Source organism: Schistocerca piceifrons, chromosome 1, assembly GCF_021461385.2.
Source record: "Schistocerca piceifrons isolate TAMUIC-IGC-003096 chromosome 1, iqSchPice1.1, whole genome shotgun sequence".
NCBI classification, from domain to species: domain Eukaryota; kingdom Metazoa; phylum Arthropoda; class Insecta; order Orthoptera; family Acrididae; genus Schistocerca; species Schistocerca piceifrons.
In genome coordinates this window covers 1,239,756,962-1,239,770,005 of record NC_060138.1, presented here as the reverse complement: position 1 = coordinate 1,239,770,005, position 13,044 = coordinate 1,239,756,962, and the positions used below count along the sequence as shown (strand labels likewise).

The 13,044-nt window shown below is 39.4% G+C and overlaps 1 protein-coding gene across 1 annotated transcript in view; it reads right to left on the bottom strand.

Moving 5' to 3' along the window:
- Positions 1-12,592, bottom strand: part of LOC124782087 (putative pre-mRNA-splicing factor ATP-dependent RNA helicase PRP1) — an 86,521-nt gene extending 73,929 nt beyond the window's left edge. Inside the window, exon 1 of the mRNA XM_047253913.1 lies at positions 12,431-12,592. Coding sequence (XP_047109869.1) covers positions 12,431-12,480 — 50 coding nt within the window. The 5' untranslated portion in view covers positions 12,481-12,592. The remainder of the gene's footprint in view (positions 1-12,430) is intronic.
- Between the last annotated feature and the right edge of the window lie 452 nt (positions 12,593-13,044).

Sequence of the window (13,044 nt, the reverse complement as noted above, 5' to 3'; positions counted from 1 at the left end):
TGACAGCCTGCAAGTCATTCTCTAAAACGACCGATAATTCAGATGGCAAACATACATGAAAACGTAAGTGGTTAAAAAAGGACATTCTGACAGGAAATGTCGAACCATCAAAGGCTGAGTGCAATGAGCACAAAGTGGTGGGGGAGCACCACTTAACAAATGGGGATGGCTAAAAAGACAGTGCCCAATATGCAAGTTAGCTAAAATGAGCTCCCCACAGCGAGAGGGCTGAGAGTTGGTCGTACAAGCCATTGGGAGAGGTTTAATTCTCTGGAGCTTGTTCCCATGAAGGAGGAGCAGTGATGATGGCAAAGTGTCACCCCCTGCTGACAGACGGCAACACAGATATTGTCAGACAGAATGGAAGAGCTAGCAGTCCGAGATGACTGCAGCCTTGGGAGTAGCAGCCTTATTTCCTGTCAGACCGATGTGACCAGGAATCCACATAAACATCACGGTGGCTCCATCAAAAGTGAGCAAGTGACAGCTTTCCTGAACCCATTGCACTAAGGGATGGACAGTGTGTAGCACACAAAGGCTTAAAGGGTATTGAGAGAATCAGAGCAGATGACAATTGAAAAGCCTGTGTCGCTGGATGTACTGCATGGCCTGATACAGGGCGAAGAGCTCTGCTGTAAATACTGAGAAATGTTCCGGAAGCTGATACCAAAAAACATTGGTGCCAATGATGAAGGCATAACCGACACCACAGCCAGTCGAAGAGCCATCAAGGCACATGAAAGTACTGTTGCAAAGTCTGTGCAAAGGTTGTGAAACTTACAGTGAGTGATAATTTAAGCTGCTGGAGCAAGAGCCGAAAGCAAACTACAGTAGGTAACGGAGAAGAGGGATGCGCCCCATACTGGCAATCAAAGGAGTCATTGAAGAGGGAGGCGTAGGATGGATGGCCAGGCATGGCAGACACACAGATGTCAAGGGGCTATAATGTGTTTGGTGTACAATATGACTATCCTCTTTTGTGGTGGTTAGATATGGATGACTGGAACACCGACAACATGGCTGCCCTCAACATTCCCATGCAGTACAACACTGGGCCATGGTCGAAATTCGACCAACCAGAAAAATGAAGAGACATACTGCCAGGCGTTGATAATGCTGTCTCACATGAGTATGTGGCATCTCCATGCTCTTCATCATGATCACTGAACATTCAATGCCATTCAAGCCCCTTATATACACTAATAGGCCCGATAAAGCTAAACACTAATAACACTAATGCACTGACTGCAGTGGTCTTTCAACATGTCACAGAGAATTGCAACTCTGATCGTTCACACGCCAATCAATGGCATGTATGTGTATGAAGTTAGTTACATCTGACCATGAACCATGGATCTTGCCGTTGGTGGGGAGGCTTGCGTGCCTCAGCGATACAGATAGCTGTACCGTAGGTGCAACCACAACGGATGGGTATCTGTTGAGAGGCCAGACAAACGTGTGGTTCCTGAAGAGGGGCAGCAGCCTTTTCAGTAGTTGCAAGGGCAACGGTCTGGATGATTGACTGATCTGGCCTTGTAACAATAACCAAAACGGCCTTGCTGTGCTGGTACTGTGAACGGCTGAAAGCAAGGGGAAACTACAGCTTTACTGTATGATTAAATGATGATGCGTCCTCTTGGGTAAAATATTCCGGAGGTAAAATAGTCCCCCATTCGGATCTCCGGGCGGGGACTACTCAAGAGGACGTCGTTATCAGGAGAAAGAAAACTGGTGTTCTACGGATCGGAGGGTAGAATGTCAAATCCCTTAATCGGGCAGGTAGGTTAGAAAATTTAAAAAGGGAAATGGATAGGTTGAAGTTAGATATAGTGGGAATTACTGAAGTTCAGTGGCAGGAGGAACAAGACTTCCGGTCAGGTGACTACAGGGTTATAAACACAAAATCAAATAGGGGTAATGCAGGAGTAGGTTTAATAATGAATAGGAAAATAGGAATGCGGGTAAGCTACTACAAACAGCATAGTGAACGCATTATTGTGGCCAAGATAGATATGAAGCCCACACCTACTACAGTAGTACAAGTTTATATGCAAACTAGCTCTGCAGATGACGAAGAAATTGAAGAAATGTATGATGAAATAAAAGAAATTATTCAGATTGTGAAGGGAGACGAAAATTTAATAGTCATGGGTGACTGGAATTCGAGTGTAGGAAAAGGGGGAGAGGGAAACATAGTAGGTGAATATGGATTGGGGCTAAGAAATGAAAGAGGAAGCCTCTTGGTAGAATTTTGCACAGAGCACAACATGATCATAGCTAACACTTGGTTTAAGAATCATGAAAGAAGGTTGTATACATGGAAGAACCGTGGAGATACTAAAAGGTGTCAGATTATATAATGGTAAGACAGATTTAGGAACCAGGTTTTAAATTGTAAGACATTGCCAGGGGCAGATTTGGACTCTGACCACAATCTATTAGTTATGACCTGTAGATTAAAACTGAAGAAACTGCAAAAAGGTGGGAATTTAAGGAGATGGGACCTGGATAAACTGAAAGAACCAGAGGTTGTACAGAGTTTCAGGGAGAGCATTAGGGAACGATTGACAAGAATGGGGGAAAGGAATGCAGTAGAAGAAGAATGGGTAGCTTTGAGGGATGAAGTAGCGAAGGCAGCAGAGGATCAAGTAGGTAAAAAGACGAGGGCTAGTAGAAATCCTTGGGTAAGAGAAGAAATATTGAATTTAATTGCTGAAAGGAGAAAATATAAAAATGCAGTAAATGAAGCAGGCAAAAAGGAATACAAACGTCTCAAAAATGAGATTGACAGGAAGTGCAAAATGGCTAAGCAGGGATGGCTAGAGGACGAATGTAAGGATGTAGAGGCTCATCTCATGAGGAGTGAGATAGATACTGCCTACAGGAAAATTAAAGAGACCTTTGGAGAAAAGATAACCACTTGCATGAATATCAAGAGCTCAGGTAGAAACCTAGTTCTAAGCAAAGAAGGGAAAGCAGAAAGGTGGAAGGAGTATATAGAGGGTCTATACAAGGGCGATGTACTTGAGGACAATATTATGGAAATGGAAGAGGATGTAGATGAAGGTGAAATGGGAGATATGATACTGCGTGAAGAGTTTGACAGAGCACTGAAAGACCTGAGTCGAAACAAGGCCCCGGGAGTGGACAACATTCCATAGGAACTACTGACGGCCTTGGGAGAGCCAGTCCTGACAAAACTCTACCATCTGGTGAGCAAGATGTATGAAACAGGCGAAATACCCTCAGACTTCAAGAAGAATATAATAATCCCAATCCCAAAGAAAGCAAGTGTTGACAGATGTGAAAATTACCGAACTATCAGTTTAATAAGTCACAACTGCAAAATACTAACACGAATTCTTTACAGACGAATGGAAAAACTAGTAGAAGCCGACCTCGGGGAAGATCAGTTTGGATTCCGTAGAAACACTGGAACACGTGAGGCAATACTGACCTCACGACTTCTCTTAGAAGAAAGATTAAGGAAAGGCAAACCTACGTTTCTAGCATTTGTAGACTTAGAGAAAGCTTTTGACAATGTTGACTGGAATACTCTCTTTCAAATTCTAAAGGTGGCAGGGGTAAAATACAGGGAGCGAAAGGCTATTTACAATTTGTACAGAAACCAGATGGCAGTTATAAGAGTCGAGGGACATGAAAGGGAAGCAGTGGTTGGGAAGGGAGTAAGACAGGGTTGTAGCCTCTCCCCGATGTTGTTCAATCTGTATATTGAGCAAGCAGTAAAGGAAACAAAAGAAAAATTCGGAGTAGGTATTAAAATTCATGGAGAAGAAATAAAAACTTTGAGGTTCGCCGATGACATTGTAATTCTGTCAGAGACAGCAAAGGACTTGGAGGAGCAGTTGAATGGAATGGACAGTGTCTTGAAAGGAGGATATAAGATGAACATCAACAAAAGCAAAACAAGGATAATGGAATGTAGTCTAATTAAGTCGGGTGATGCTGAGGGAATTAGATTAGGAAATGAGACACTTAACGTAGTAAAGGAGTTTTGCTATTTGGGGAGCAAAATAACTGATGATGGTCGAAGTAGAGAGGATATAAAATGTAGACTGGCAATGGCAAGGAAAGCGTTTCTGAAGAAGAGAAATTTGTTAACATTGAGTATAGATTTAAGTGTCAGGAAATCATTTCTGAAAGTATTTGTCTGGAGTGTAGCCATGTATGGAAGTGAAACATGGACGGTAAATAGTTTGGACAAGAAGAGAATAGAAGCTTTCGAAATGTGGTGCTACAGAAGAATGCTGAAGATTAGATGGGTAGATCACATAACTAATGAGGAAGTATTGAATAGGATTGGGGAGAAGAGAAGTTTGTGGCACAACTTGACTAGAAGAAGGGATCGGTTGGTAGGACATGTTCTGAGGCATCAAGGGATCACCAATTTAGTATTGGAGAGCAGCGTGGAGGGTAAAAATCGTAGAGGGAGACCAAGAGATGAATACACTAAGCAGATTCAGAAGGATGTAGGTTGCAGTAGGTACTGGGAGATGAAAAAGCTTGCACAGGATAGAGTAGCATGGAGAGCTGCATCAAACCACTCTCAGGACTGAAGACCACAACAACAACAACAACAACAACAACAACAACGTCTGACCATGTCTTCCGAGTGCTTCGCGTTTTTTTGTCAGATAATGTGATTGCCAATGAATTGGGAAATGAATATAACTTTCTTTTCTCCACAAGAATGGATTTAGAATGGTGGTCTTCAAAATTTAGCTTTTCTTTTTACTGTTCACACACACAAATGAATTTTTCTTCTTTTAATCACTTTCAAATAATAGCAGTATTGTTTGCAAAATTTGGAGAGTAACTAAATGGTAATTTTTGGTGATATAGCTTGTACATTTTTAACCTGTCCTTGAATACCTGATTGTGCAATAGACAGATGTTTGAAATCTGCATACCACATACTTGGAAAGTAAGTAGGCAAAGTTCTCTGATTTTAATTCTAATAATAGCCAGCCATTTCTTCAACAGACAATAAATTATCGAAGTATTACTGGAAAATAGCCGAACCATCTTCATTTCGCATGTAATGTTTGCCCATCAGCACAAATTAACCCTTAACCAGAATCGTGGGTCATTTTGGACCCACTGACAACAATAAAACAGTCTAACAATGGAAACGCACGGAGTTTGTTTCGAGCGCCAGTGTAATCTCAGTACATTGTGAGGTGCACCAGGGTCAGGGAGCTCGCTGCTTGAAATTTACTAGAAGTGGAGGCAAGTGCCATCACTGGGTCCAATTTGACCCACGATTCCAGATATGGGGTTTTTGAAGTCAGTGTATACAGATTTATTTTGTGGTGTTTCAGGCACTTTGCCACAATGCAGCGGGGCCTCGCTGAAAAGAAAAGAAATCTGTAAATTATTATTAGACGAAAATTATTCAAACACAGAATCTTTAAGTGATTTTCAACCTTGTGATGAAGAGAACATAAGTGACGAAGAAAATACACAACAAATTTCTTCTGATTCAAGTAATTCATCATCTGATGATTCAGTAGAGAGAGATGGCTGGCTGTCAAGTAGTGCATATTTCCGTGGCAAAAATTGATGCAAGTGGTCTACTCATCCACCAGCTAGGTCCAGAGTCAGAAGCCACAACATCACTTACCTGCCTGGTCTCATCGGTACACCTCGTGAAAAATGGAACATGTCACCAATTGAATCATGGCAGTTGCTGATATCAGATGAAATGATCGCAATTATCTGCACTCTCACTAATCAGAAAATAACAGAATATTCAGAAAAGTATAAAACTAATGCTACTTACACTGACCATGTGAGTATTATGGAAATGAAAGCATTCTTTGGGTTGTTGCTATTATCAGATGTATTCAAATCTGGCCACGAAGACATAGAAAGTTTATGGGCAACTGATGGAACTGGCCGAGATATATTCAGAATAACGATGTCAGTAAAGCGATTTATGTTCCTGTTATCTGCTTTGAGATTTGATAACGTGAATTCTAGGGAAGAAAGAAGAACTAATGATCGCGCTAGTCTCATCTCAGAAATATTTGGAAATTTCATTCAGAACTATCAGAAAAACTATAGCTGCTCAGAATATTTGACAGTTGATGAAATGCCCTTTTAGAGGGAAATGTTTTTTCAGGGTTTATATGAAATCAAAGCCTGCTAAATATGGCATCAAGATTATGTACCTCTGCGACGCTAAAACACACTATTTATACAATGTTTTTATCTGTACGGGCAAAGCTATAACTAATAAAACAAGCCAACTCTCAGTTCCAACACAGAATGTACTGCAGCTTGCAGAACCTTTATTTGGAACAAACAGAAATACAACTGCTGATAACTGGTTCCCTTCTGTGGAGTTGGTTGACAGACTGATTGAAAATGGTTTGACCTATGTTGGAACGATGTGCAAAAATAAAAGGGAAATACCACCAGAATTGTTAGACAATAAACGACAGATAATAGGATCTACATTATTTGGTTTAGTGAAGAATGAAACATTGGCATCTTTGTCCCAAAAACGAATTGAAGTGTAGTGGTAATCTCGTCAATGCACCATGACAATTCAGTCAATGAATACAGTGGAAAACCTGAAATAATTGAATTTTACAACAGAACAAAAGGTGGTGATGATACATTGGATCAGAAATGCGCCAATTATTCAGTCTCTAGAAGAACTCAACGATGGCAAAGTGTCATTTTTTCAGCAATATTGAATATTGCAAGTGCAAATGGATTCATATTATGGAAGGCATCAAATAGTGGAAAACGTATGAAACGTAATCATTACATAAAACAAATTGGACTGAATTTGATAAGGCCATTTATCACAGAAAGGAAGATGGAGTATTATTCATTTTCAGTAGATTTGAAGAGTAGAACTGATAATTTTCTAGGGGCAGCTGATGAACCACAAAATGACCTATGACTAGAAAATTCATATTGCAATCAAAGTGGCTCACGAAAATGAGGAAGATGTTATTTATGTGGTCCTAAAACTGACAGCAAACAATCACAAAAATGTGACAGATGTCTTAAATTCATCTGTAAACAACATGCAGGAAAAAAAGTGTTGTGTACCAAGTGCCATTCTTAGTTCAGGTACTGACATAGATAACATTTGGACACTTCCAAGTTTCATTGTCATTATTTTTGTTTCTAAATGATGGCATAAAGAATCCCAATTTATGTTAAGGGGAAGTTATGAGAAACCCCATGTTATATCTAGGTTTTTTAATCTAAGCCTTTTTTGTAATCATGTAGCATTCCAAAGTAAGGTACTAAAAATTCTTTTAAAATATGAGACGTAGGACTTAAAAATTAAAAAATAATACTATGAAAAAGTTTTGCTCAATAAAAGTTGATTTATGTTTGAAACAAAACTTATTTTAATACAATCATTACATATGAATTATATCTTTTATGGGAATTATGTCGAATTCTTATTCAAGGGACCAATTGGACCCACGATTCCAGTTATGTTTGTCAAAATATCCATTCTGGTTAAGCGTTAATAAAGTCATGGAACAAAATGACAGAATTTTGTATTTACAGAAGTTCAAGCTGCCTGGATGGACAGGAAAAGTAATAAACAGAAGAGGAAAAATGGCAAGAGGAGTGTTTTTAGTAAATTAAATATTGGTTTAAAAACTTACCTCCCAATGTGTCTGGAAAGGAAATTTAACAGTTTGGCATTTCAAGTATTTTTCCACAGCCTGTTCAGTAGTACTGAAGGAAACAACACAAGACTTACTGTGAACCAAGGCCATGAATAATGTGCTTGGTAGCTGGCATTCAGGAATTCAGGCAAAAGCAATTCTCTGAAAGATGACCTACGCCAAAGTGAAGAACTATGGTACAGAGGTTGCAAACACATTAGCTTCATTCAACCAATGGGAGGATAACTGCAGCTTAAGTAAATTCCTCAGCCTGAAGTGCTGCAGGTTTATGGCATTGCCTTCCTGTAACACACAACATGACTTACCAAGCCAGTAATAGGGGGGGGGGGGGACCTACAGTTTATATGTTTATTTGTTCATCCTGGAATTGTCCAATGACACAGGATTTGTCATTATAATACAATGAAAGTAAGTAGCTGTAACATAACATACACCATTTTTTTCACATTCGAGCTGCTCGAGAGGAACAAAAATGATAAGTGTGAAAACGGGAATTTGTAGATACAGAGGATTAAAGTTTGCAGCTGATCCACAAACGGAGTAATTTACATCTATATTATTCCATACAAACATAAAAAGAATAAGAAAAAGACTACAACACATGAAATATACAAATATAAATACATTAGTGTGGTGTAGACACTATGTAACATTCTGATTTGTGGATCTAGTGCAAACTTTAATCCTCTGTTTCTCCAGACTCCCATTTTGGCACTGAATTTCTGTTGACTGTCTCCCAAGTGAAATTACTGGGAGATTCTCAAATATACGTGGAATCTTGACACACTCAGAAATACGAGGAGATTGACGTACCAGCAAAGGGGTTGACAGTATCACATAAACATGGGACAGATAATTACTGCAACGAATGGAGATGATGGGTACTTAGAAGTAACATTCCACCTGCATGCATTCCTCAGGCTGACAGCCAGATGCATTCTGAACATCCGAGTCCTTAACTTGCCAGATTGTTCTGAATGTTTGTCTTGCATGACTCCACTACTTTCTCAAAACATTTAAGAGGACAGTGAGAGTTAGGTCATACTCCCTTCTTATCTGCAGTCTCTCCAGATTGAGATACACATTCTTCACCTGCATAACACCTCTTCTGCTTAAACTTCCATCATGAGATGCATCTTTGTTTTCCTGCCACTAGGTGACAGCAAAACTGTCGATATCAAGGTCAACTAAAATTCCTTCACAGATTACCTGACCAGCAACAAAGTTTACTACTGTTATTACAATCATTATTGTTGCTATATGATTATTACGTACTGGTTCAAATATAAATGTACAAACACGCATATACACACGACCAAGCTTACAACATCAGCCAACCAATAACCACTCTGTATTTTCTGTATTACAGGAACATAATTGTATATACATGCACTTTGAATGTGACTATAATCTTGGAAAACGTACATGGGTCTCCCTTTGTGCCAGCCATTTTACCTGTCATTTGCCGTTACGTTCCTGTGGCAGACAGCCACGGGTGTTTATCATTAAATGGGTCGACAGAAGCGTCCGATCCCACCAGTCGGCTTTGACCGTGACGTAAGGGTTTTGTGGTGTGTGACGTCATGACGGCGTGGAGTTTGGCTTGTGAGTGTGGCGTGTTTGTAGATGTCATCGTGTTGTGGTTTGTTGTGCCCTCTGGTGGTGTGTTCAGGGCTTTCGTTTGTGTGGTGTAATGGGCTCAGTTTGGTCTTGCTCATTATACAGAATTGTTCGAGTGTTGGCTGTGTTTCTAGTGGAATTCGTTTCAGTGAGTTGACGATTTAGTGGTTTTGTGTGGAGGTTAATTTAGTTTTGTTCGCTGTGATAAGAAATACCATGTTGAAGCTGATAAAGTTTATACAGCTGTTTGGGAAGTGTTCGATCCCAATTTATGGGATCGGGAGCTTCTGTTGAGCTATATAGGTCAGGGAAAGTGTTCGATCCCAATTTGTGGGCTCGGGAGAGAGTTGTTGTTGAGCTATATAGGTCAGGGGAAGTTTTCGATCCTAATTTATGGGATCGGGAGCTGCTGTTGAGCTATATAAGTCAAGGGAAGTGTCCGATTCCAGATATTGTGTTTAGTGGAATTTGGGGAGTTTTGTGTTGTCGGTTTTTTTCTTGGTTCTGTATGGGGGTGGGTGTCTAAATTTGTTTATATTTAGTTTGTCCCCACCCAAAAACCTCCAATTTCACGCGCTTGTCCCGTTAGTGTCATTAGGCTTTTTGTGGAACTTGTGTGTGTTTCTTTTTCGATGTGTTTTCGTGTTTATAATGTGTACGTAATGACTTTATATGCGCCATATTGGAATCGTGGTTTATGGTTGTTTCCCCCATATTTGTGAGGTCATGGGTCAAAGCAGACGGGTGGGATCGGACGCTTCCGTATTTCCCATTAAATTGCCCTGGCATTTGAAAAAAAATAGAACCTTTTCCTGGTGGATTATATTCTGCTGCTCATAGGTAGTGCCGGTTGCCCTGTAACTGTAAATACACGGCAGTCGCACTTACCATTGTGTTCTCAGAGCTGTTCATTTATCAATAACTACCTCAGGTGAGAGAGAAATCCTAGGATCAATTGGAGATTGAAACCTAGAACTTTACAATTGCTGTCTGACTTGTACAGTGTTACCCAGCACATAATAAGATGAATAAGTTAGGCACTTTGAGTAAGAAATGTGAAATCATTCCATACCTACACAGATTAATGGAGAGTGATGGAAGGCTGCTTTAAATGTCGTCTGCCAAATTTGATAACTACCTTCATTGCTTTTTTTATGGTGAGTTTTTTTCCACATCCTTGGAAACCATCTCACTTGAGACGTGGGGAAAAAGTAGGTAACATATCCATTGTATAAGTATTTTTTCCAAATAGTCTAGATCCTTGAGTATCTCGTTGTTATGGATCTATTTTTTCCAAACAGTCTAGATCCTTGACTATCTCATTATTCTGGATCTATGGCCTGAACAGTATCTAATCTAAACAATTTTCTGCTGGAAGGTGATAACTTGATCATGAGTGGGTGGAGCCAAAAAGCTCAAATTACAAAACCTTCCAAATAGTGAGTCGTACCACAGGCAGTCATCAGAGATATCATACACACCATTATTTTGTAAGTACAGTAATTCCAGCTGCATCATATAAGATAAAATTATTTTCTTATAGCAAACATCTAGCCAACTTGCACTCTGATCAACCAACTGTCCATCCGTTTCATCAGTTTTTTCACTGTGTGTGTGTGTGTGTGTGTGTGTGTGTGTGTGAGAGAGAGAGAGAGAGAGAGAGAGAGAGAGAGAGAGAGAGAGAGAGAGTTTTGACATATTGATCTCTCATGTAGACTGTGGTCAAGGTAGTCTAATGTTGGTCGTAAGTCGGCAAAGCCAATGAAAGTGACTGCCAAATAAAGGTGATTAATTTTCCCTTCACCTGTTCATAAATGTTCACTACAACTGTACACACAGTGGACCGAGACACTTGCTGCCCTTACATGCACTTCCATTGTCCAATTGGCAGCTGCCCATTCAAGATTTCAACCATCAGTTCATGTCTGGAAAGTTAGCATTTGGTGAAGAACATGTTACTCCATTCAGTTTTATTGTAAATGTATTGACAACTTATGCTTGAAAACAATGCATTTTGGGACATCAAAATAATGGTGTGTTCCTTAACTAATTAATATGGCCCAGATGCAGCATCTGCAGTCAGGTACATGGATCTTTCTCGATCACACTTTCTTCCTTTCGAACAAGTAAGAATATCTGTAAAATACGTGTGCATCATGGTGTGTTCCTTAACTAATCAATATGACCCAGTTGCAGCATCTGCGGTCTGGTACATGGATCTTTCTTGATCACACTTTCTTCCTTTTGTACAAGTAAGAATATCAGTACAAGATGTGAGTGCAACTTTTTTTTTTACGGGTGGACACTTCGCCACAATCACATTTTATGAAGACCACAGAATGGTTTGTTGAAGTAGTTTCGTCTTATTACGAACATTTAGTAGTGCTGGCCAAAATTAGGGCTGCAAAGGATTTTACTGGATCACAACCGAACTGATGAAAAACAGAAACAGGATTCTCTCCAAGACATGACCAAGAAATACACGATTTCAAAATGAAACTTCGAAAGCTTTTACTATTACTGAATAAAAATCTAGTAAATAACAACAAACATATCAAATGGTAAGTTTAACTGGTGTAAATGAAACCACGCAGATTTACAAATCGTGCGGAAAAAATTAAAACAAATCCATGAATAATATATTTGATTGCGAGATAAATTTGCGAGGGCAGAGGGACACTACGAAACTAACTAAAATGCCAACCAGTGACAAACTGCCCCTTACACAGTGTATAGCGCTAAATGATAACCTAACCAATTTCACAAATAATTGCCTCTGTCCAAATATTTCTACTCAGACACACGGGTGTTTATTTCTTGTTGAAAGCTCCACACTATCCTAATAATATAAATTATAAATTTCTGATAAGGGAACGAGATGTTCGAATAATAACCCTAAACACGCATGAACAAGTTTTAAAGACTCTTGCCTACGTCGTGTGTATACGACATAATCAACATACAAAAAAAGCAATCCAAATTTACAAATCGGTTATGACGGTATACAATTTCCTTCATAAAAACATTAATAACAGTTCATAACCAAACCATTTTAATGCGGACTTGCACGGGAACAGAAATAAACATTCGTCCAAGGAGCAAAATTCTGTGCAATTACTTACGGCTTTTTCTTGACATATGGGTCAAGCACTTCCAATCTCCTCTTCGACATAATGTCAACTTAACACCTTAACAGAATAAAGAAAAACCTTAAATAACACGGAAACTAGTTACTCATGCACAATAGCGACACCCCAATGCAGTTTTCAACGATACTACGCGCAGGAAACGGAATTACAACATTCCCTGCAATTCACTAATCGCGCTCATCACCGATTTATCGACAATACTCGACATGGAGACACTTTAATTAATTACGCACTCATAAATCCTTGGCCAATCTGACTCGCATGGATGGCCTCATTATACTTGTAAACGTACACGATTTATGAAAGAAGTACAGCAGAGCAGAAATAACGAAAGGATTGATATGCAAGTGTGCTTTTTGATACTCAAGACTGCTCAGGTAACACACAATTGTTTGTAATTACAAAAATTAATTTATGTATCGTGTTTAATACAGACAAGTATTAATTTTTTTATCAATCTCAATAGTTATTTACACTTTCCACAGTTTTTATTGAGTGTATGCAGCCACCTCGATGGATCATGTGCTGTATCGTGGTTCCACAATTTTCGCAGTTTTGAGTCAGGAAAGCTACTGCTAGAATATTCA